Genomic DNA, 23,697 nt, shown 5'->3' with positions numbered 1-23,697 from the left:
TGGATTCCTCATTCCCATCTGAATATCCTCCTTCATTTGAATCTGTGGTATAATCATTAAACTTATTTAAATGTGGTAATATTGTCCATCATAAAGAAATGGACAAGTGGCAGAGACGTGCTCTCTTCTAGAGTCACTAGTGTGTTTCAGACTACTGGGTAACACCAGACATGGCTTGTACATTTGGTCTCTTACCAGTCACTCCAGAGTGAGTTTCTCGGCCTTGCTTTTTGCGCATTGAATGCTTAGCAGATCGAATGGATTCTTCATTCCCATCTGAATATCCTCCTTCATTTGAATCTGTGGTATAGTCATTACATTAAACTTCTCCTGTGTAAGATTTTCAAAGTGACATTTAAAGGCTATCACCGAGATAAACAGTTGCTGCAGGTGGCATGACAACAAGATCTAGAGATTTCTCTTGGGGTGAGTATCACCTAGACCAAGACATGAGCTCCATGCCTGACAGAATCACATGAAGATATGCTAACTATGATATCTAGCCCTGGCACTTTAAATCACACTACTTTAATAGTGCATGCTTGAAACAGATGAAGCATAGCTTTTCCACCAGTGGAGAGAATTTAAACATTATTTTTAACTCCCTTATACAAACTAACGAAAAATAGAGACATTCTAGGGGGCTATTCCAGAAAGTGGGTTTACTGACTAAACCAGATTTCACCCAGGGTTAAGGGAATCTAGGGATTTTCAGTTCCAAGAAGTGAGATTATTTGAACTGTAGGTCAGTTACCATGGTAACTTACCCTCTGAAGCTAACCTGCTCTTGCTCAGAAAATCTGTCAGACTGCATCATTTTACTTGGGAGATGGCTGTCAGTGACATGGTGTACCATTTTTTGGCAGTCAGTCCACATTTAAGTCCATATTATTATTCGCAGTCACAGTAATCAGTTTAACCAGTTTAACCACCACAGTCACACTGAATCACACTGAATCAAAATATCTAACCAGCTTCAGCTATGTTACTACATTTCAAAGTGCTGCCAAGGTTGTTGTTTTTTTTGCCAGCTGAATTTCAATGGACAAGGATGTTTAAAATGTCAATGTTTGAAACAAATCTTGTGTTAAATTGTCGAAACTTCTGCACTCACTTTGAAAACATTTTTCATGCTTTTTTTGCAGCTTACTGGCATTTTACTTTTTACTTAGGATAGCCTATGCTCATATTCCACATAGAACTGAATTAGGCCTAAAACTTCTGATTCAACAGCTGTGGAATATGATGCTCTGATTTCCTTGTTGGCTGCCATGGTTAATCCTTTTATCTGCAGTTAATTGCACTCACTGTAATCAGCTGTTCTGCTACCACTAAACCTGATGAAGCCAGGCCTGGTTTAACCAACCCTGAGTTCTGGGTTTTTGTTACAAAGTTTTTGGTTTAAACCTGCCTTCTGGAATACCCGTCAGATGTGGACCATGCTTTGTGCACCTAGATCTTATATTTCACTTTGATCCGTAGTATCGAAACAAATGTAAAACTATTGTACTGATTGTCTACTGTTAGACTACAACACTGCCACAGACAACATGAATCACATATGACAAACTAGTCATATATTGATGTTGCCTGAAAAAGACAGAGGGAAACAGGAAATCTCATGCAGTTGTTAACCTTGTCCATTATAGACATGGACAACTCACAGCAATAGCGACTATTTGCCAGAGCGTAATGGATTTAATGTCTGCCAGCGTACTCTACCTCAAACAGGTATGACTACTCTTGACAATCACCACAGTACATCTCCTCCATGCAGTCAATACTGATGGTGGTTTCTTACCCGACATGCCACCTTTCATTTGTTGGCCTTGCCTTCTCTGCCTTGAAGGCTTGGCACACCCAGTTGAGTCTCCATTCTTATCAGAGTCACTCAGTTCATTTGGATCTGAAGTATGGCCAAGAAATCAATATAGTGTTGGCTGCATATTTCAGAATGAGTTTTAAGATAGCTTAGCTCTAGAGCCATATTTCAGCTGCTGAAGTTTACACAGGTCCCAACAGAGATAACAGGAACAGTAACTAAGACAACGTATAACAAATAATCATGAGGATGTTAATAGAACAAAAACACACTTCGATATGTGGTAACCGTAACAGAGATATGATCTGTCTCAGAGTCAGAACGGGCTTCATACTACTGGGTATTGAGAATAAACATGTCTTCTACATGTGTTCCCTTACCAATCACTCCACCTTGAGTGTCTTGACCTTGCTTTATTGGTCTTGGAAGTGGCCTTGAATGTTTGGCAGATCCAATGAAGTCCTCACTGCCATCAGAATATCTTCCTTCATTTGAATCTGTGGTATGGCCATTACATTAAAACACTCCTGCTTGAACTTTTCAAAGTGACATTTACAGGCTATCACAGAAATAAAGAAGTACTACAAGTGGCGTGATACTAACAACTAGCGATTTCTCTGGGTGTGAGTTTTGCCCAGTCCAAGCCTCATGCTCTGCTCCTAATAGCATGCCATACAGCTATGCCAGCAATGCCAACCAACTAGTCCATTTTAAATCGTGCAAATTTAACAGTGAACACGTGAAACAACTCTTCCACCAAAGGAGAGAATTTAACTATCATTTTCAACTCTATTTTATGAGCCAAAGAAAAAATTGAGATAGTCAAGATGCTGACCTTCCATGAATGTGCCCATTCAATTAGATCATTTACTTCATTTGGATCTGTATCATTGACAGAACGTTTTAACTATCTGCACTTCTGTTAGTCTACAAAGCTGTCGCAGACAACATGAACTCTAAATAACAAACTAGTCATATATTTATGTGCCTGAAAACAAGTCAAGGAAACAAAGAAAATCACACGTGGTTGTTAATCTTGTCCATAGTACAGACATGGACAATTTACAGCAGTAGAGGCTGCTCTAAGAGTGGGTAATCTGGTGCCAGCATGGTGCAGTCTACCTGAAAGTAACTGGTAGAACTATCCTTGCCAGTCAACTACAGTGCAGCTCCTCCATGCAGTCAACACTGTGCATGTGGTTTCTTACCAGACATGCCACCTTGCAATCGCTCGCCTTGCCTTCTGCCCCTTGAAGGCTTGGCAGACCAAGTAGAGTCTTCATTCTCATCAAAGTCACTCAGTTCAGTAGGATCTGGAGTGTGGCCATGAAATCAATATGATTTTGTCTGAATGTTTCAGTGTGAGATTTAAGTTCTAAATGAACATTTCTGCTGCTGCACTTTACACAGCTACCAACTACCAACAACGACAACAGGAACACTATCAAAAGAGAACATGTAACAAATATTAACAAAATAACAACACACTCTTGTTTGCCTGCTATTGTGTTTGGAGAATGGGCGTGTCTTCTACATGTAGTTTCTTACCAGTCACTCCAACTTGAGTGTCTTGACCTTGCTTTGTACATCGTGCATGCTTGGCAGATCCAGTGAAGTCTTTATTCCCATCAGAATATCTTCTTTCATTTGAATCTGTGGTATGGCCATTACATTAACATACTCCTGCTTGAGCTTTTCCAAGTGACATTTGCAAGCCATCACAAAGATAAACAACAGTGCCACATGACAGCACGACAGCAAGGATTTCTCCTGGGATCAGTCTTGCCAAGAGCAAGCCATGAACTCTCTGCCTGACAACATGACATGCAACTACACAAGCAATTCTAATTCAAAAGTTCCAGCAATGAAGAGAATTTAACCAACATCTTCAAGCCAAAGAAACAAGCAAATAACAGCTTAGTTGTTATGTGTGGATAGTGTGTAAATGTTCTACCACAAATAATTTGTTTACACAGAGGCCTGAATTATTGTGTAATTGTTAATAGGCGCATTTGTTAGGTATGAGAGGGGGAGGAGAAGCAGAAGAGTCACTGAGCCGCCTTCTCATATGTTTAAGCTAAGTTTCTTTTGTATTATTTGGTGAAAATGTGGCACCACCCACTTAGCTCTCAGTAAATCCAATGGTGTTAAAAAAAAAATCTAGCCTCTGTGTTAGCCCCTGCTGCTGTATTCAAACTTTCAAAAATCTCACAGCTTATGTTAGGCTTCAACCAGTCAGGTGAGCTTCGTTGCAAGGAAGTATCCTTATTGCCTTTTAATGCCAATCATGTGAGTTCTCTGCCAGGAGGCATCACTGCCTGTCAACCACATGTAATCACAGTTTTCTCCTCTCTCGCTGTGAACATGCTGATCGTAACAAATCCATAGCATTTCACATGAAATTCAGTCATTCAAATGGGAGAGTCCATTACTACTGCAGTATTGCATTGTGTTGTCACTTTAAGTGACCATAACCATTATAAAATGTGTGTGTAAGCTAAGGAAGATGTTGGCAGTGAAAATGGCTGTGATGTAGTGATGGATTTCAGTAAATATTCAGTAGAAATTAATTTGCATGGTAGCAAATTAAGTCATAGTGATGGAGTGGGTAATGTTTTTTTCCGCCAGCATGGTATAGTATACCTCAAACAGGTATAACCATACTTGACCATCACCCACAGTACATGCAGTCAACACTGTGCATGTGGCTTCTTACCAGAAATGCGACCTTGTGTTTGTTGGCCTTGCCCTCTGCCCTTTGGCTTGGCAGACCCAGCAAAGTCTGCATTCCCAGCAGAGTCACTTAGCTCATTAGGATCTGTGGTATGGCCATAAAATCAATACAGCGGTACTCTAGTGTATCAGTTAGAGGAAGAGTACGAGCTGGATAAGCACTAAATCAGCATTTCAACTGCTGCACTAAACAAAGGTACCAACAGAGATAACACAAACAGTGACAAAGACACCATATAACAAATAAACATACGAGTGTTAAAAGAACAAAAACACATGTGATAATCTTATCCATCACAAATAAATGAGCAAGTAACGTAGATGAGGTCTGTTCCAGAGTCAGTAGGGGTCTGTACTACTAGGTATTGAGAACAGATGTGTCTTCTACATGCGGTCTCTTACCAGCCACTCCACCTTGAATGTCTTGACCTTGCTTTGTGCGTCTTGAATGCTTGGCAGATCTGACAGAGTCTTCATTCCCATTGTAAAATCTTCCTTCATTTGAATCTGTGATACGGCCATTATATTAAAATATTCCTGCTTGAACTTTTCAAAAATGACACATACAGGTTATCACAGACAGCAATGACATAAACAACGAGTGGGCATGCTGTTTCTGAGGGTTAGCCAAACAGAAAAGACAGCCAAATATGTACATCCAATAAATACATTTCAAAGATAATGTTATTCATCATTACCACAGACACATAGATTCATTTTCTTAAGAACTGGTGAGTATTTGCTAATCTGAATTGAAAATATGTGGCTCTGCAATCCTATTTTAAATGAACACCGCTTCTGTTGGAGAAAGGATTAAAAATGGTTTTGTTGTTTTATTTATTTTGTTCTGTATATGTTATGTTTCACTTTAATTGATTTTATTCTCCTACTGCATTACATTTGTTGGATCGGTTTTCCCTCACGTATGCATGAGCTCAATTTTATTCTTTTACAGTCCACCAGTATATTTTTCCAGCTGGCATATAATACAACTTTAATAATTAAATAAATAGATAGATACTTAAACATCAAGCTTGTTCATAATTGATCTGTTTATGCTTTGATCATGCTTTATCTGCCCCTGTCTGCCTTCAGTATCGATGGTGCTCCCTCTTAATTGCTCACATTTAGAAAACATCACGCTGTATTTATAATGTACAGTATTCACAAGCAAAACTAAAACAGTCTAGATGTTGCTTCTGTTCTTCTGTGTGGTCTTTAGAAGTATTTTTACCGGTTGGCATCTAAGTGAGGGTTGGACAAAAGCCTGAGGACAGGTGGTGACTATGGATTCCTGGTACAACTAATGTCAGAGGTTTGCTGTATGGTTTATGAGAGGACATAACAGCTCAAATAGGACATATATTCTGTCAGTGTATTGCATTTTATTTTTCTGCAATGCAGAGGCTTGCACTTAGTTTTCTTAGAAATGGCGATATTAAATAATCCAACTTTGCCAGTGCAGATAAGATTTAATTTACATGATATGGTCAGTTCCAGGTTCCTGCTTCCCCGCTTTAACAAATCACAATGTAAACAAGGGTATTACCATACATCAGCGGGGCTGCTAGCTATTCATTCCCAATAAAATAAATTGGACAATATGGGTGCTATTTTCAGTATCCCATACTTTGCTGCTATCCAGTGAAAACCATATCTAAGGAGAATTAAACTAAGGAAAGCTTTAGCTTTATGGTATGCACATGCTTCAGTTTATGTAACAAGTTTTGAAAAAAAAAAAAAAATCAAAAACACAAGGGTTATAGAACTTCCTGAACCCACAGGCTAGAGGAAGAGATAAATCCTCTATGATAATCAAAATTAGAGACACGTGGATTTCATTGGACAGCGAAAACCTGCCAGCTTTATCGTCTCCTTGCAGTCATTGCACAACAGTCATATCATCCTTCACCAATCACTGTATTGTGTAGCTGTGAGCCTGTGTTTGCATGCCTCTTCCGCTCGGCAAACTCAGAGGAGCCCTCAGTCTCATATGGATCATCGGGATCTGTCTCTTCACCTTAAAATTAAAGTGGCGCTGTCTGACCTGGCTGTAATACACAAGCTGGGTTTTACAGCCAGAGGCCAAAGCACAGAGTGTGACTGTTTGTGTCACACTCTGTGACACAAACAGTCACAGAGTGGGAAAGCCCAACTTCCCTGCCTCAGACAGTGACCGGCCTTAGTAGCAGGAGAGAAGACCACAGTGAAAATGCAAATTATTATTTTTACTTAGCATATAGAAAGCAAATACATTACTTTAAAGCAACAATTTTTCTTTGGAGAATATATTCGATATAACAATTTATATTTAAATTTCCTTTAAAAGTTTAAGCATAATATATATTCAAATATATTCTTGTGGCATCATGGGAGTTGGGGCGGTGGTTGTTTATCATACAAGTTAACTATCAGAATGCACTGGCGCAAAATCATATTTCAGATATTTTTCGGAGAGATTTAAAAAAAAAAAAAAAGGTAATCAGACAACAAAGGTTCTGCTAGTGCTGACCAAAGAGACAGCAACAAATGAGCTCCAGTTGTCCAGTAACAGTAAAGTTAGCACTACATGCTCCACCGCCACAAATAATTGTACACAGGCGATTTTTTTCCCCCAGGATGGCGAAGGCATGACCTAATTGAATTAATTTAATTCCCTACAGTCTTTTCGTAATCTTAGCCACAACCCACCTATGCCCAAACCTAACCTTAACCAATGAGACAAAATGACCTCTCAAAGTACAAAAAAATTACTTTGCCATCCTTGGAAAAAAAGCAACCCAGAGCCATAGCAGCTGGAACAGAAGTGTAGCGTCCCATCCAGCGTCCCCAGCTTCCGCACAGGTAATCCGTGTCAACCCAACATAAATTTTGCTAGATGAAAATTCGGGACAGAGAGGAGTGGGGTCAATTCAGAGAGAGATGACGGACTGATGCAGGAGTTCTGCATCACAGTGGCCGCTTCTGCAACCATAACCAATCTTGAAACACCCCTTCCTCCATGAACCAGCAAAACTCCACCCGGCTAGGACACCGAGGTCTATTGGGCCTTGTAGCCTACTGTGACATCCGAGCTTGATTGCTGATTTGACAGGAAGTAATGGAAGTTGCTGCCTTAAGAGTGAACATTGCTATCAGTACAGCTAACCCACACTTTCAACACAAGTTGAATGAGGTTACCGCACATCTCCCTGAATATTGCTGTGTGTCCTCCAAAACGCAGGACCACAAGTCAGCCCAAGATGATGCTCAAAAGTTATTACCACTTTTACTGCATCAGCCAGTGTCCATCATCTCCTCTGAGCACCATCACTCTCCCCTTCGCTGCCTAAAGACTGGCTCTACTATCAGGTTTGTGGTCTTCAAATACCAGGTAAGACGTTTCTTTATTATTTGGTTCTTTGTTACAGTAATATTTCACACGCGGATGCGCAATACACTGTTGTGAGATGTTGCGTGTTTACTGCAAGCCTGTTTTGAGTTTAGACTGTCTGTATTAGTGATGTGGGATGTTGAGAAACCTATTGGATGGCTACAAAAACTGGGTACCCAGTGGCAATGCCTTATTTAGGCTATCCATGTGAAAAGAGGCGGTGCACGTCACAAGGACATGCAGTTGTGTGTGCATGTGACTTGTATGGAGTGAAGCTATTCATTTCACTCAGCTTCTGCTATTTTTAATAGCTGCTATTTTTAATATGGCACCATTGGGATTAGTAAAGACAATCCACGGGAGGAAATGAAAAAAATTAAAATGCCTTCCTTGTAGGGTGCTGACCTTTAATCTCTCTCTCTCTCTCTCTCTCTCTCTCTCTCTCTCTCTCTCTCCCCCTCTCTCTCTCTTTCTCTCTCTCTCCCTCTTTCTCTCTCTTTCTCTTTCTGTCTAGTATTTGGCAGTTTATTTGTTATATATTCTTTGAAACCTTGTACAAGTTCCTGTTGTTGGGGTGCCACCTTCATTTCCACTGTGCAGCCTACATTTATAAATAACAATGGATATTTCTTACAGGTTTGTCTTCTGAGTGATAATACTGGTTGAATGGACCTTAGCAAAATACTTGAAGGGTAGTCTTCTGTGATCATACTGTGTAGGTCTTGTGTTGATCTCTCTCTCTCTCTCTCTCTCTCTCTCTCTCTCTCTCTCTCTCTCTCTCTCTCTCTCTCTCTCTCATTTCTTTGACATATGCAGTTTGTGTATGCATATGAATAAATAAATTTGAACTGTGTGCCATTTATGGGCGGCTGAGTGCAAAACTTGAAAAACAAAAGCACATTAGGCCTATGCAACAAATAGGCTGGGCAGCATCCGCTGCTCAAAATACCTTCCTGTGTGCTGAGACTACTATTTCATTCTGAAACGGAACACACTGGTTGATTAAGTGTTCAAGTACAGTTTTTTTTTTTTTTTTTTTTTTTTATGTAATATTTTTAGAAATGCTTCCTATCTCAATACTGACCCTGTTTCATAGCTGTGAGCTTTGCCTCCTCCATGCAGTTAATACAGGATGTAGTAACTTGTATCTTACCAGTCTCTTCATCTTCCAAGACTTGTCCTGTGTGTCTGGAATCCTTTGCAGTGGTGTCCTCAGTTTCCTCTGGTTCATCTGGTTCTTCCCCTTAAAAAGGAGTCCAAGACTTTTTTTTTTTTAATTTGGTGAGGTTTTGCCCTGCTGGCAGGCGGGGCCTAAAGGTGGTTGTGTTTGTCCCTTCCTCTATCCATTCATTCTCAACTGGACTCCAAGGAAACATATCTTGACATCTTTTAGGTGGATTGCCATGGAATTTGGTGAGCTTATCCATGGACCCCAGAGGATTAGCCCAGTCAGTTTTGATTACTTCATGTCCTTGCTTCTAGCAAATTAGGGTTGTGCACAATGTCTATAGATATTCTCTTGTGCACAATATATCAAAATCTATTGGGATTACCGCAGACTTTGGTGAGAAGTCTTATGCTCCCTAGAGGATGAACCATGACAGTTTTGGGGATCCTGTGATCTTTCGTTTAGGACCACCTCAGGCCAAAAATCCGCTTTACACATAAGCTAACACAAAAAATAATTATTGGATTGCTGTGATATTTCAGTGCATTTCATTGCTGTGATATTTCAGTGCATCCATACTCTCTGAAGGAAGAATCCTTTTGATTGTGATGAACCTGTAACCTTTTCTCTAGTAATGTCCCCAAGGAACCTTACCAAAGAGGATGAGCCCTCTTTATTTTACTAACTTTACGACTTTTCCATTAGCACCACCCTCAGGTCAAAATGTAACATTTAATATCTCTAAAATATAGTGGGTGGATATATTGGGTGGATTTCCATGAAATTTGTAAAGTAAATTGATGCTACACAGAGGATGAACCCTGTCAATTTTCATGACTTCGTGACCTTTCCTCTAGTGCCATCCTCAGGCCAAAATGTACAAATCCCATTCTCCAACTACAGTTGTCCCTCGCTATAACGCGGTTCACTTTTCGCGGCCTTGCAGTTTCGTGGATTTTTTTTGGTGCAATTTTGCATGCTTTTTTTTTTACTGGACTTATTTTTCTACAAAGGTTTGAACTTTGAGAGTGTTTAAACAAGAGAGAAAAGTGAGAAAATGTTAATGCCTGTCTGAGAAAAGTGTATAAAGTGTGTAGTGAGGGGTTTTACAGCCTTAACACATCTATAATAATTGTAAAAAATAAAGCTGACTACTTCGCGGATTTCGCCTATTGCGGGTTATTTTTAGAACGTAACTCCCGCGATAAACGAGGGACCACTGTACTTGCATTCCCCCAACATGCACCAAGCCAGTGGGGCAACAGCGGTGGAGTGCCCACACTTGTTAATAACAATTCCAACTGCACTCGTACGTAAATCTAATATATGTAAAATATATGCAACTATATTAGGAAGATGTTGCCATATATACTACATGTATCGTCCTGTACATACACCCCACTGCTTATGCTGATATATGTGTAGCTCATATAAGCTGGACATACGTGTCACTTATATATGGACATACCATATATCAATACAATGGGGAGGACAGATTTATTTGTAATATATGTTAGACATATATGTCCGTATATGAAAATCACATTTTTATATGGGAGGACAGTAGAAGTATCAAGGGCATGGGACACTAACAAAAGAAGCATAATCTATGATAAAACTCTGTAATAATTAACGGAACAAAACTAAGATCTATTGTGTTAAAAATGCAGATTCATGAGCATGTTGTGCCATTATTGCTGGAGTAATTATTATGTATTTTTTATACAGTAACACCTCCCTGCTCTGATGTGTGTTTGGTGAATGCTTTACTGTCTATACAGCAGACATAATTATGTTGTCACTGGTTTATGCTGTACTGGCTGTAGTGATCTTAGCAATATGCATGGGAATGTAAACCTGACATTAAACTGCTTCTGCATAGATCGATAAAATTGTCTTAAATATTCATTCACTTGACTGACACTGATCAGTAATTGAAATCTCCAGTTTACTTACTTCCTATGAAGATACAGCTCAGATTTTACCAGGGTTGAACTTAAGGTAGTGTAGCTCTCCATCTGATAGCAATCACAGCCATCACTCAGGGTGTCTCAGTCCTAAGTGTGTTTGGCACAACAGTACTCGTGTGCTGCCATCCGTAGTGGTTCCGCTCACCTGTTTGTGTATTTGGGTCAACATCATTTAGAGATGATTTTTTCAGTAGATCTATTCGACTGCCTGTCATCAGAGACAGAACTGAAATAAGTTTTGTCTCTTTTCTGTGCATGCTGCAACAGATGGAACAGCACTGTGACAGGGAAGAAGTGGCTCGTATTTCTGTCAGCTCAAGGCCGCACATTTGTATTTTTATGATTTAAATTTCACATGAACAAAACCATCGGGACAAAGACACTATAAACTACAAAGTGGGGTTGCTCTTGGTTACCTTCCCTTTGGTGTTTGGTGAGAAATCTAACTTTAAGGAGGGTGATCTTGTAAAGTTTGACATCATGGTAGGCAAAGGTTTTTGCCCTCTCTAGTATTCCAAATTGTACTTAGGCACTGAATGGCAAGGCCTGTCTTATAGCTGATATGAAAATAAGGTGCATGTTAGTCCATATTTACTTGTCTTGAAATGACCAAAACTGGAAAACTACATGTTTAGGTCAGAAATAGACATTCAAGTCCATTGTTTGACCGTGGAAAAGCATTGGTTGAGTATAAATGTACTTTACCTGCTGTCTTGTCAGAATCCACTGGCAAGACTTCTGTTTCTTGTTTCTTGCTCTTGGTATCATCTTCTTTCAGCTTCACCTCTTCCTTCGTTACACACCCTGAATCGGTTCTATTCTCTGTTTTCAGTGCAACATCTTTTGTTGCATTAGCAACAAAAGATGCATTGGGAGATGGCTCTTCAACTATTGGTTTCTCCTCTTCTTTTTTTTCCTTTATAGCTGCCTCTAGCTTGTCCTTCTCTTGTTGAATTTTAATCTGTTGCTCTTTTGCCACTTGCTCAAGGTCGATGCCTGCTCCACCAGCTGAGGTTGTTTTACGAGCTTTCTTTTTACCAGGAGCTGCAGAGTCACTGTCAGCTTGGAGGACAGGAGCACGTGAAATACAAAATGAGTATCAAGACACACAATTCGCTTTTATTTGAGAAAACCAAATAAAAGGTAATGTTTTTTTTTTTTTAAAAATGATGTTTTAATGACAGCAATCATTAAAAACAATCATGTTGTTATACACCATTGGCCATATGAAAGTAGAATGAAAATGAAACATGAATTATCCTCTGGATGAGTGTATTGTGCTGTGTTACCTTCCACAACCAGCCAGGCGCTGCAGGATTTGATGCCAGCCACAGCAGAATAGATGCCTTTGTCCAGCTGCTTGCAGTCCTTGACCACAAGCCTGTGGATCAGTTTGTCGTCTGACACGGTTATGCTGTATTTGTCTCCATCTTCCAGGGCGCTGTTCTTCCCCATCCACTTGATCTTGGCCAGGGGGTGTGACAGGGCACACTCAAAAACCGCATCCTCTCTCTCTTTGGCTTTTACCTCCTGAATTTTGACAAGAAAGTCTACTTTGGGAACTATGGGTAGCATGCGCAAAAACAGAGACACATACACACATAAAACAAATTAAAAGAGGAAGAATAAGCAAGTTAAAAACACACTAATGTGATACTGATATAATGCAAAAAAAAAAAAAAATGTCATTTCATCCAACATGTATTTGCTGTATCACTTATGAACCAGAACCAGAACCTTATTACAGATTAAAGGGTATGATTTATTATTTTCTCTTCTTTCTTGTTCCTCTATTAGACAATAATGTGTTTACCCAGAAAATTAATTAATTAATTAATTAAGTGAAATAAAATAGCAATAAAAAAATGTTCCTTTTTGTAAGCCTACAGCATGGACCTCGAACTGTTCAAAGTGGTAATGAATGTTGTGTCCTTCAGTGTCAGAGTCTGGAAACTACTTGAGACCCCCGGACTGAACAATTGAACGTGCTCGGTATTCATATTTCTTGGGAGGTAGGGATTATAATTCAGTAGCAACCTCTCTGTTCAGTTTCTGTATTGAACATACTTCTGAATTCTGTAGCGAAGACGTTGACCTCTTCTACATCCACCTGATACAGCCCCGCGTCCTCTGGCACAAGGTCCTTAATACTAAAAACGACCTTCTTTCCAACGGTCTTCAGGCTGTGTTTCTGTGAGGTATCGTCACTATAGGGAATCATCACACCGTCCTACCACACAGCAGCAGAAAGATACCAACAAAACAAAACTGTCACGCATTTATAAAAAAAAAAAAAGCATATACACCATTTATGTTTACTGTAGCCTGTATGTTTTAATTAAAAAAAACAACAACATCTGCAGTAATGAATGACCTTTATTTTAGTAAGTGGAAAATGAGACATGAAAATGATGTGATGATGTGCCTCACCTTGTCACTGTAAGTAAATGTAACTTGGGCTGGGTGTTGGCTCTGATTTCAGGATTCAGTTTGATTCTGATCCACAAAGGTCACATGTGATATTTCTGTTCAATTTGATATATTGATTCATTTAAGGGTATTTAAATTGCAGTACCACTTTTGCAGCTTGCAGCAAATAGAACTGAACAAAAATCACATGTCCACTGAAACAGATCTCCAGATATTAAGCATAAACATAATAGTGAAGTTTTTGGCACAGAGCCATAAACAGTTGTCTGGGTGGTGCAAGATAAATGGACTGTAACGACTGCACAAATCCACGGCTCCATTCAGCCCTCGCTTTTTACTCAGGGACTACGGGGCAGAAGACAGATCCGTGACTAGAGACCGTGGATGTTTGTGTCACACTTTCGGTCTTGGTTTCAGAACTGTTAAAAACTGGTAAAAACAACAAACAACCGATAAAAGCTGTTCAACTGTCTCACCTTGTAGAGGAATATTCTACTGGTTGGGTCTTTGAGCTCCATTTCAAACTCAAAAGAAGCAGTGCCATCTCCTTTAACCTCAATATGCCTCAGGTTTCTGAGGTACTCAACGTACTGACAAGAGAATCATGAGAGAGGAGATGGAGAGAAACAGGTGAATGAGATGAGGGGGCGAGGGAGACGTGAGTTAGAATCAGTGAGATGAAATGAGCGGTGAAAATGGATGATCATCGTTTGAACAAATGACTGGTTTCAAATGCAAGGCATCAGCTAATTTTTAGCTGATAGCATTTAGACTCTCCGGCATGAAGTTTCTGTGCTTAATAATTAATAGCAAATGTCTTCATTCAAATGACAAAGCACTATCGTAGGATGGCTTTTTCAAAACCACAGAGCTGAGGTATCCGGAGGTACTACATCAAATGAGCCGTCTGACAATTTTCATACCTGATTCTGCTCCTCCACTCTTTCCTGCTTCTTCTCTTCAAGTTTCTTGAGTATCAAACGCAAGTCTTTGACTCCGTACTCAGCACAGATGCGCTCGTAGTCCTTCCTGTCAGCGTTCAAGATGATTTCCCAGAATCTCTCGTCAACCTCCCCATCTTCTTTCTTCATGGGCTTTTCCTTTACTTTGCTATAAGCATGAAGCAAATAACAAAAAAGCTAATTGTTCTGACTGAATTCATGGCCAGCAAAAATATTGTTCTATGATAAAACACACACATGCACACACACACACACACACAATGTCTGACAAGACACACAAACATCCTGAGTCTGTTTTCTTACCTTTTCCTCAACAGTTTCCTGAACTCTGACGGATCCGTGGCGGCTAAAAATATAACAGTCTCAGACGAAGTTCATATCACCTCGATTTTTCTTATATTCTCAACATGTTGTTCATTGGTAAGTGCAAACTTTTGTATCCATTTATTAATTTAAAATAGTTGACAAAAACTCTATTGTCATGGGACACCACTGTTACTCACCAACATCTAGTTCCTCCATAGCCTTTTCTTTCTTAAATCCAACTGCAAAAGGCATAAGAAAGGAAGGAAATTACCAGTTTCAGACATGAAACTCCCATTTACTCACTCACACACACACACACACACACACACACACACACACACACACACAAACACACACACAAAAACAATCATATTTAGAAGTACATTGCACAGCCGTTGTAACTCTTACCCTCAATCACATTTAATGTTGCAGTGCAGACAGCCTTTCCATATTCATTTGTGGCAAAGCATTTGTATGTGTCTGCGTCGGCACCAGACACTTTATGAATCTATCAATACAAATAAGCGACATGGCAAACTGACAGTTACACAGATTGGATTCGCACAACAAACAACCCATATATTCACACATTATTGTGTTTAAGTGATTTTAGGTGAAATCTTACAGCCGCTCACCTCTAATGTGTATTCACCAGATGACTCATCGTATTTGCTCTGAAACCTGTTGTCCTCTGAAATTTCTCCTTTAGCTCTCGTCCAGTTCACTTGTGGTTTCGGATCTCCTGTCACCACAGCCTTGAACACAGCTAATTTCCCTAAAGGATGTGGGAAAATATTACAGTGTCATTTCCACATATGTGAATTCCACAAATGGAAAGATGGCACGATGAAATTCAAACAGTCATCTGCCTACAATCGTCTCTTGTATCTATTTTACATGACCATGCAGTTGTTAGGGTTTAACATACATTTCCATGAGGTAAACTCCCAGATTCCTTGAATGGTTTTGACTGTATATAATGCAATCAGTTGGTCAGCATAAGTGCATGGTTATAACATGGGGAGGCTCACCTTCCTGGATGGTTAGAGTGATTGGTTTACGTTGGAAATCCGGGGTGCTCTTGCCCGCTGGTATGTTTGCCACTAACTGTGTGATCATCACCCCAGGAATCTTTGATCTCTTCCTGACGACTGTTAAACAACAACAACAACAACAAAAAATATGAGTGAGGACAGAGACCAAATGTAATCCATAAAGTAAGTACCATAAAATCTAAGCTTAGAAGAAACCAAACCAAACAAAAAATGCACTCAGCACAGCAGCGTTGGAAATGGAAAGGTGAGAGGTGATGAAGAGTGGTGTGTTTGGCATGACTGGATGACTTCATTTGCTGCCAGCAGATGTCAGTCATGGCATATTTTACCCCCTTGAGTGGTGGGACCTTGATTAAAAAAAAAAAAAAAAAAAATCCTGAAAGCAGCCCCACTGCACTGCAGGGAAAAATGAAAAACAATCGAAAGGAGCCCACCTGGGTGTTGGCAAGAGAGAAGCGCTACCTTTTTGAAGACTTAATGAAAGTAAAGAGGGGGCAAAGAGCGTCTTAAAAACAGAGAGAACAGAGGGCAAAGTAGCCACATAAAAGCCCAGTATTTTTCTGTTTACCTTTCATGTTTTTTTCTTTTTCCCATTGGTTTCCACATAAACAGAATGTCTTTTCTGCTTGTTGTGGAGACAAAGTGAATGTAGACAAGTACGATTTGTAATACTAATGTCTCCATTAAGTCTTCTTTTTACCTGTATCTAAATCCACACTGATATCTACACCAATATTAGACAAAATGTGAGTAAGGGTTTAGTGACAGAAGTTGCTCTCTGCCTCTGTAGATATAAGCTGTACAATATCAGCAGTAGTTAACAACAATGTAGACGTGGTTGCAGTAGGGATGGAGCCATATAGGATATCTTTGCCTATTGCGATAAAAAAAGCACTCACAAAAAGTTGATTGTGATAAATTCTCATTATTCGTACAATCACACAGTAAATGGGGATAATAGGTTTGAGTCTGAGGTGAGACCAGTGTTTGTTTTCATAGGCCGAGACAGTGTCCAGTTTTGCGTTTGGTCCCTAAACCTATCCTTTCCCTAACCTTAACCAAGTGTTTTTATACATCTTGTTTGGTAAAGCTAGAAATTTAGCCCCTTCTGGACGTGATATGATCCACTTCAGGGAAAGCAAAATTCGTGTTCATGGACACCACTTTATTTTAAAAGGTGAATTCATGCCCATGTGCATGAAAAAAAGGATAATTCATGTCCATGGACACCAAGTTTGTGACTAATGCACAAACTCCTATGAGACAGGGTTGGAATATCCCTAAATGAGTGAGTAGGTAAACTGTCTAGCTCGCTAATATACAGTCCTGTATTGATTATCTGATTTACTTTGAATTGCCACAAGAAGGAACCTGCATGTTTCTGATCTTAGTTAATGTTTTGGTCACCAGAGAATTTAGCTCACATTAGCTTGGTAATGTTACCTCGCCTGTGTAGCTAATTTGCCTCTGGTTGCATTGTACAGTATGGTCCCTCTCTTCCATTCTTAACGTATGCCTGGCCAGCTCACCAAAGATAAATCACTCTCCGCCAGGTTTACCCGACTAGACATGGAGTGGAATGGAAATCAATTGATCAATTGACTGCAATTAACTTTTTTTTTTTCTTTTTTGTCCTAATCGTAACAGTGATTTAACCACAGCCTGTAGGTAACAGTTAAAATCAACCCATCCGTCAGTAAACTGGTTGAATTGCCGTTGTCCTTGCCGTACCTGTCGGTGTGATCTGAAAACAAAACAAGTTGTTCATTTTTCTGTGCATTTACGACACATAACTAATTGAACCATGTGAATGCTGCATCAGGCTGATGGGTTGATTTGTTTATTTATTTATTTTTCTCTCTCATTGTGATCACCTGCTGGGTGTTGATGAGATGCTGTCCTTGTTCATTTTTCACTAAAAAGGATGTTCACCAAAAAAAAAAGCTGTAACAAAATGCAAGTTAAAGTGATTCCAGTATGTTTTAGTTCCATTTTAAGAGTTTAAAAAGTATTTTGATGATTACCGGGATAATATCGTGAACTGCAGTTATTTTGGCCAACATGAAATTTTACTATCATCCCACCCCTACAGCAGGTTTCAGTTCTTTTAGAATCATAGGATTTGTCCACATTTGGTTTAATTAATTTGGCCAGCTTATCATAGACTGACCAATTATCATGCTTTATTTATTAGTGTGTTATCTTGTTACCACAGAGATATAAGAGCAACTTTGCATTGTGTTCTCACCATGGCGTCAACAACCCTTACATTCTGATATGATATTGCAGCACACACTGTATGTGTGTGAGCGCCCACATCCAAAACACTGCCTACAAAGTTGGATGCATTACCGGCTAATTCGCCTAGGCATTTCAAACACCAGTGCATGAAATTCGCTCTGTGATCCCCTGCCTACCTGTTTTGTTGCTGAACATTTTCTTATCGGGCTTTGAAGGTGCAAAGATAGGGGGGATCACACGGGAGAAGATTTAGAACAACATTAATCCACGGATTAATGATTATTATGACAGGGACAGAAATGGGAGAACCGCTGCCCTGACAAACACATAGCTGAAGCTTTCTGTTTTAACAAGGCAGCAAATAGACATCTAAGGTTATCAGGCACCACAAAGAGACGGGACACAAGCAGACACAGGACACAATAATACCTAATGTATTATTAAGTATTGATTCCATTATCTACAATAATGGATTTACCCTTGGCATCCTACTGCACTGAGCGGAGTGGTCATGTAGTAGGGCTTAAGAGATGATAGACAACTTCTAAAGCTGATCTATGTTTGTCTAGCAGAAAATAATACCGCTCTCTTTCATTTCACCTGACTTGCTGCCAGACACCTCATTAAAATGCTGAATATATCGATGAACCATGGAGAAACCTGGGTGACAAGAAATTAGCAGATCAGTTAGAAGTTCTTGAGTCAGGAGGGGAGTGGGGATTGAAAGCATCTACCCTCCCATCCTCTCACACAGATAGACAGATGGATAGATGGATGTAATAGACAGGCGAGAGTAAAAGAAAGAGAGTGGGTGTGAAGGCTGGTGGTAAAAACATAGTCAGGCACACTGTGGAAAGCAGGGCTTGCGGAGGCCTGAATAAACAGAGGCACAGCCAGGGTCACAGTAAACAGCACGGCAGGCATGCAGCCTTAATCCAGGGATGTTTTCTTCTCATCCTCAGTTTATCACTGAAGTCAGACAGAAAAGACCTTTAGCCAACTGGTTCTCAAGCCGCCCGCCTGATGGTGAAAGCACCAACTCACATACTTTTTGATAAAGTTGGTAAATCCTGTTGATTGAAGTAATCTGTATCATGTGGCTGGAGCGAACCCTCTTGAGTAGCAATAATGTTCCATCCATTTTCTTTCTCCAGGAGTCGACCACAAGTACTTTTTTTTTTTCTTTCACAGGTCATGTCATGTCAACTATTACATTAGAGTAGCCTCTTTTCCCAGTGACTGATCCTTGGCTTTCTCACAACTGTCAGAGAGGAGGCACCTGAACAGCTAAGTCTGTGTTTTGGAACCAAAAGAAGTAATGCACCACTGCCCATGAATGATGTGCACATGATATGAAGACACACGGGCAATAATACAACACGTGATAAATAGTCCTCAAATTAAATTAAGCAGTGAGCCGCTCCAAACCACTCAAGGTCATTATGCAATGACTTTAGAACTGAAACGACTTGATATACATGCATCACTGTTCTTTGTCCATTTACAGAGCAGTAACACAACCTTTTAATGAAGTAACGAAATAAAATACAGAAACACACTGCAGAAAAATTTCCATGCTGTAATTTAGTCTGAAATTCGATGTGTGGGAATGTTTCTGGGAACACGAAGACATATGTTGAAACAAGGCATAATAAAGCAGATCAGCCCACTAGTTCTAAGAAAATGACTTCTTGATTCAGACAAATTCTGGAAACAAGTTCAAGTTGAAATTTATTTAGAGCCCAAAATCACTGTTTGCACTCACAAAGGGCTTTACAGGCCCACAAGTTTACAGCAAACAAAACAACCCCTGACTTAATCCTCACAGCGGGCAAGAAAAAAAAAAAAATCCTCAAAGAACCCACGGATGAAAAAGGGAATAAAAAAGAAGAAATACTGAGAAGGACCAGAGAGAGGAGACTGGTGTCTGGCCAGACAGGTGTGCAGTAGATGCTGACCCAGTTAATTAGCATAGGAGAGAAGTGGGATTATCTCATCCCACTGGCAGATTTATATACTTGCTTTAAGAAAAAAAAAAAAAACAAAAAAAAAACAAGAGTTTAACACTTAATATGAGAATAAAAAATCTCTTAAAGCAGAGATTGAATTTGAAAATCTTTTATTTTGAATTTTAATTATGAACAGTGACACTTAAATAACAATTATAATCAAGGATTATTCTTCTGCCAAGATACATATTGCTGTTGTGTCAGATTGAATAGTGAAGCTTGGTTAGTACATTCGTCTTTAAACTGTTATTGTTGTTGGACATTTATTTTGTATTTTACACTTAAGACTGACCTGTCCTTCATAAAATCCGTTTCTAAGCCTTGCATTAATCTGCAGAATTGTGTTGAATGTCATTTTGTTCTCTATAAACTGTGGGCTTGTAAAGCTCTTTGAAATTGTGACTGTGATTACGGGCTCTATATTAACTTAAACCTTCAGAAAAGAGCTCTAACTCAATTTTTATTGGTGATTGTCTTGACGTTCTGAGTGTTTCAAAGCATTCAGTTTACTGATTAAAACCAACAAAGAGACAAAACACTGTGTTTTAAAATTGCTGTTTAAATGTACCAATCTCTCACTGTGCACACACCAGTGTTTTTTCTTCTGTTCTAAATTGCCTGTTAACACCAGCAGTATATGTGAGGTTTTGACATGATTAGTGGCAGCTCATTTTCCACCAGTTTTGGTGATACATTTATTCACACACAGTTTATGCAAGACAGTAATTGAATTGCTCTGCTTGTTTCCAGGAGTGATGCACACAGTCATTATGCACAATCACCACCAAATAGTCTAGACATGTTTGTTTCCATTAAAAAATGAGATCCGTATGGCGGCCACTTGTTTCTTCAGAATACTCAGTTGATAAAATCGCAGGATTTATTTGTCTCTCATAGGGGCGTAACAAAATATGTGTCACGATACTTTGCAATGCAAAAATGTGGCAATGCGTATCGTCAGATGTCATGATGCACATAGAGGAGTTTATTAAACCCTCTAATAAAAGTAACACATGGCAAAACAATGCAAACTGCAGACTGCACTAACAGGTACGAGCCCTGGAAGTATTTGGGGAAAATAAAGTCTGTCCCTTGAATGCCTCGTGTGCACAGTTTAACAAATAACTTACGGTTTAACACACAGTTTGACATCGGTAGCTCAGCTGGAACGCCACCGCGGTCCCAGGGCAGTGAGCGGGACATGAAGGGAAAAAAGTGTGCTCACAGCAGCTACCAACGCAGAAGCAGCCAGAGGGGGTGGCTTTTCTCCCGCAGGCAGAACGGGGGAAGAGCCAACTGCTGCTCCTGGGAGAAAAATACTGCAAAAAGTGGAGCAGAGCAGTTGTCATTTTCCCATCCTGCTCCCACATTGTGTCGATAGCAAATGCACTTGCAGCCATTCATGCGCCCATAGGCGTGTTGGTCCTAACATGAGGTGTGGTCAGGAGCATTGTTTGCAGGTTGCTGTCTTGGGGCAAGTGAAAACAGCTGCACGACTGACAAAAAATAGGTCTGAAGTCAGTGGTGCAGGTTTCAATGTAATTTTAAGGTCATTATCAAGATAGTAATGAGCGCCTACATAGGCGAGTAACAATGCACGTCCACTCTCCGGGAGCTTTGGTGGAATCCTGCTGTTGCCATAGATGGTCTGCTTGAGCGCTGTCACTTCTTGCGCGAATGGATCCATTTCCTCCGCAGAAGTCTTCCTTCTTACCTGTCAAGTGTGCTATTTTAACAGTAATCTGCCAAGGTGCACACACACCAGGCTTTTAAAGTGAATGAGAGATGGCAATTTTGGTTTGCTTGTTGCATGTTACCCCCATCATCAATTAGGAGAGCAAGTACAACCCTTTACGCCAAATGTCTTTGTTCTGCTGTTAAAATAGCAAAAGTGGACCCAGGTGCTCCAAGCCCTAAGCTTGGAGCACCTGGAGATTTGGGATACCCTATCCTTGTGATTTTGCATTGTTTATGTGACTCTGAGTTCAGTTCTCTATAGCAGGGGTGTAAAGATGTTTAAAATGTTATGAAGTGAAGAAGAAAACACATTGTTTATGCCTGCATGCATTAATTATGCCTCAGAAAAAAACAACAACTCTTAATTCAATTTTGTTCAAAATATCACGAGAATACTGAATTGTGAACCCTGTATCATGTATTAAATGGAGTAGTGAATTGAGGAAATCATTCCAGTCCTATTCTACAACAAATCTTCACTCACAGTGGCTGAAAAAGAAACATCTCTATAGAGAAAGTCTTTTGCAAACTTCCCATAGCAGCTAATTTTTTTTCTGGCAATAGTGATTTAGTGTGTACAGCTTTCCAGAGAGCACCCACTGCATGAAGACGACGCTCCATTCTTCTTGAAACCTCGGATGGGAGCAATTCTTCAATTTTGCTCCATGCAGTTGTTTCCTTTTTCTTTAACTCCATTATTTCTGATGCTCCATGTATGCATTTCAGTGATAAATGTGGCCAGTTTACAGAAGAGATTTATATTATAATACAGAGGGGTTTTTTTTTTCTCTCCCACAAAAATCTCACCCATTTGACTGGTTTTAGTTATGGGAAAAAAAAACAAAACAAAAAAAACAAAAAAAAAAAAAAACGTAGAAACAGGACAGACTTGTTGTTGCTTGTCCAAAGGTGACCAATAGCTTTAATAAAAAAAAAAAAAAATGTATCTACATGTATCTACAGCTAACATGACAGCACATTGCATTTACTGCTGCCTCACACTTTAATCTTGCAAGAGGGATAATTGATAATTGCAAACAAACTGCCTTCACTCTATTTACTTTTATTTATCTCATTACTATGGCTCAATTTGTAGGCTGTTACTGTCAAAACGCCAGACAGCCAGCCACTTTATGTTAGCCTGAAGCAGGTTGGTGAAAGAGGAATAAGATTGCAACACTGTGCTGTACCTTGGCCACTGGCAGTTGGATCTCTCATCTTGGACTTTTTCCACATTTTGGCAGGTGTTTATGGACAAAGGTGCCCTGAAAGTTAGAAAGTGGACATAAGCATCATTACTCTTTATGAGAACATCAACATTTCCCAGTATAATGAGACATTTGTGGGTGTGTATTCCCCCAGTTGCGCAGTGTTGTTGCAAAGTTGAGAAAAATGGTCCAATTAGATAATAAAAAATAGTAATACAGCATCATAACACTGTGCTCTATAAAGTGACTTCGGTTGTGTTTAGTGATAAAGTGATGATATACCGTATTATTGGTTCACGTTTTATTTAACTTCATCTATGTGTGTGAAGTGTGTATGTGTGAAGCTTTGCTCTTGCCAAGCCATCCAATGATTTCAAAGTGTGACACAATCAGGCTGTACAACCTAAATATATTATACTGCTGGCACATGATAATACCCACAGTTCGCGGGTACATTACAGCAGTACAGACAAAAGTGGCAGAATTTTATCATACTTAATATATGAGAGAGAGGGTGAGAGAGAGAGAGAGAGAGAGAGAGAGAGAGAGAGAGAGAGGGAGGAGGAGGGCGAGAGAGTGCGTTCTGAGCATTGTTTTATTTTTGACAAGTGTGACCACTACAAATGCCAAGTAAACAACCAATTACAGTGGATTTAGAGGATTTATTGCTATTATGCTGACAG

General features: G+C 39.6%; 1 protein-coding gene across 1 annotated transcript in view; it reads right to left on the bottom strand.

Moving 5' to 3' along the window:
* The window catches only part of LOC115361408 (immunoglobulin-like and fibronectin type III domain-containing protein 1), a 39,508-nt gene extending 16,466 nt beyond the window's left edge, over positions 1-23,042 (bottom strand). The window contains exons 1-11 of the mRNA XM_030054775.1: positions 22,987-23,042; positions 15,796-15,908; positions 15,400-15,539; positions 15,173-15,272; positions 14,962-15,003; positions 14,762-14,804; positions 14,420-14,606; positions 13,973-14,086; positions 13,134-13,296; positions 12,356-12,628; positions 12,090-12,128 (exon numbers count right to left, since the gene is read on the bottom strand). Coding sequence (XP_029910635.1) covers positions 12,090-12,128; positions 12,356-12,628; positions 13,134-13,296; positions 13,973-14,086; positions 14,420-14,606; positions 14,762-14,804; positions 14,962-15,003; positions 15,173-15,272; positions 15,400-15,539; positions 15,796-15,908; positions 22,987-23,042 — 1,270 coding nt within the window. The remainder of the gene's footprint in view (positions 1-12,089; positions 12,129-12,355; positions 12,629-13,133; positions 13,297-13,972; positions 14,087-14,419; positions 14,607-14,761; positions 14,805-14,961; positions 15,004-15,172; positions 15,273-15,399; positions 15,540-15,795; positions 15,909-22,986) is intronic.
* Positions 23,043-23,697: the final 655 nt, after the last annotated feature.

This window comes from Myripristis murdjan, chromosome 7 (genome assembly GCF_902150065.1).
Source record: "Myripristis murdjan chromosome 7, fMyrMur1.1, whole genome shotgun sequence".
Lineage (NCBI taxonomy): Eukaryota > Metazoa > Chordata > Actinopteri > Holocentriformes > Holocentridae > Myripristis > Myripristis murdjan.
This window is presented reverse-complemented; position numbering and strand designations above follow the sequence as displayed.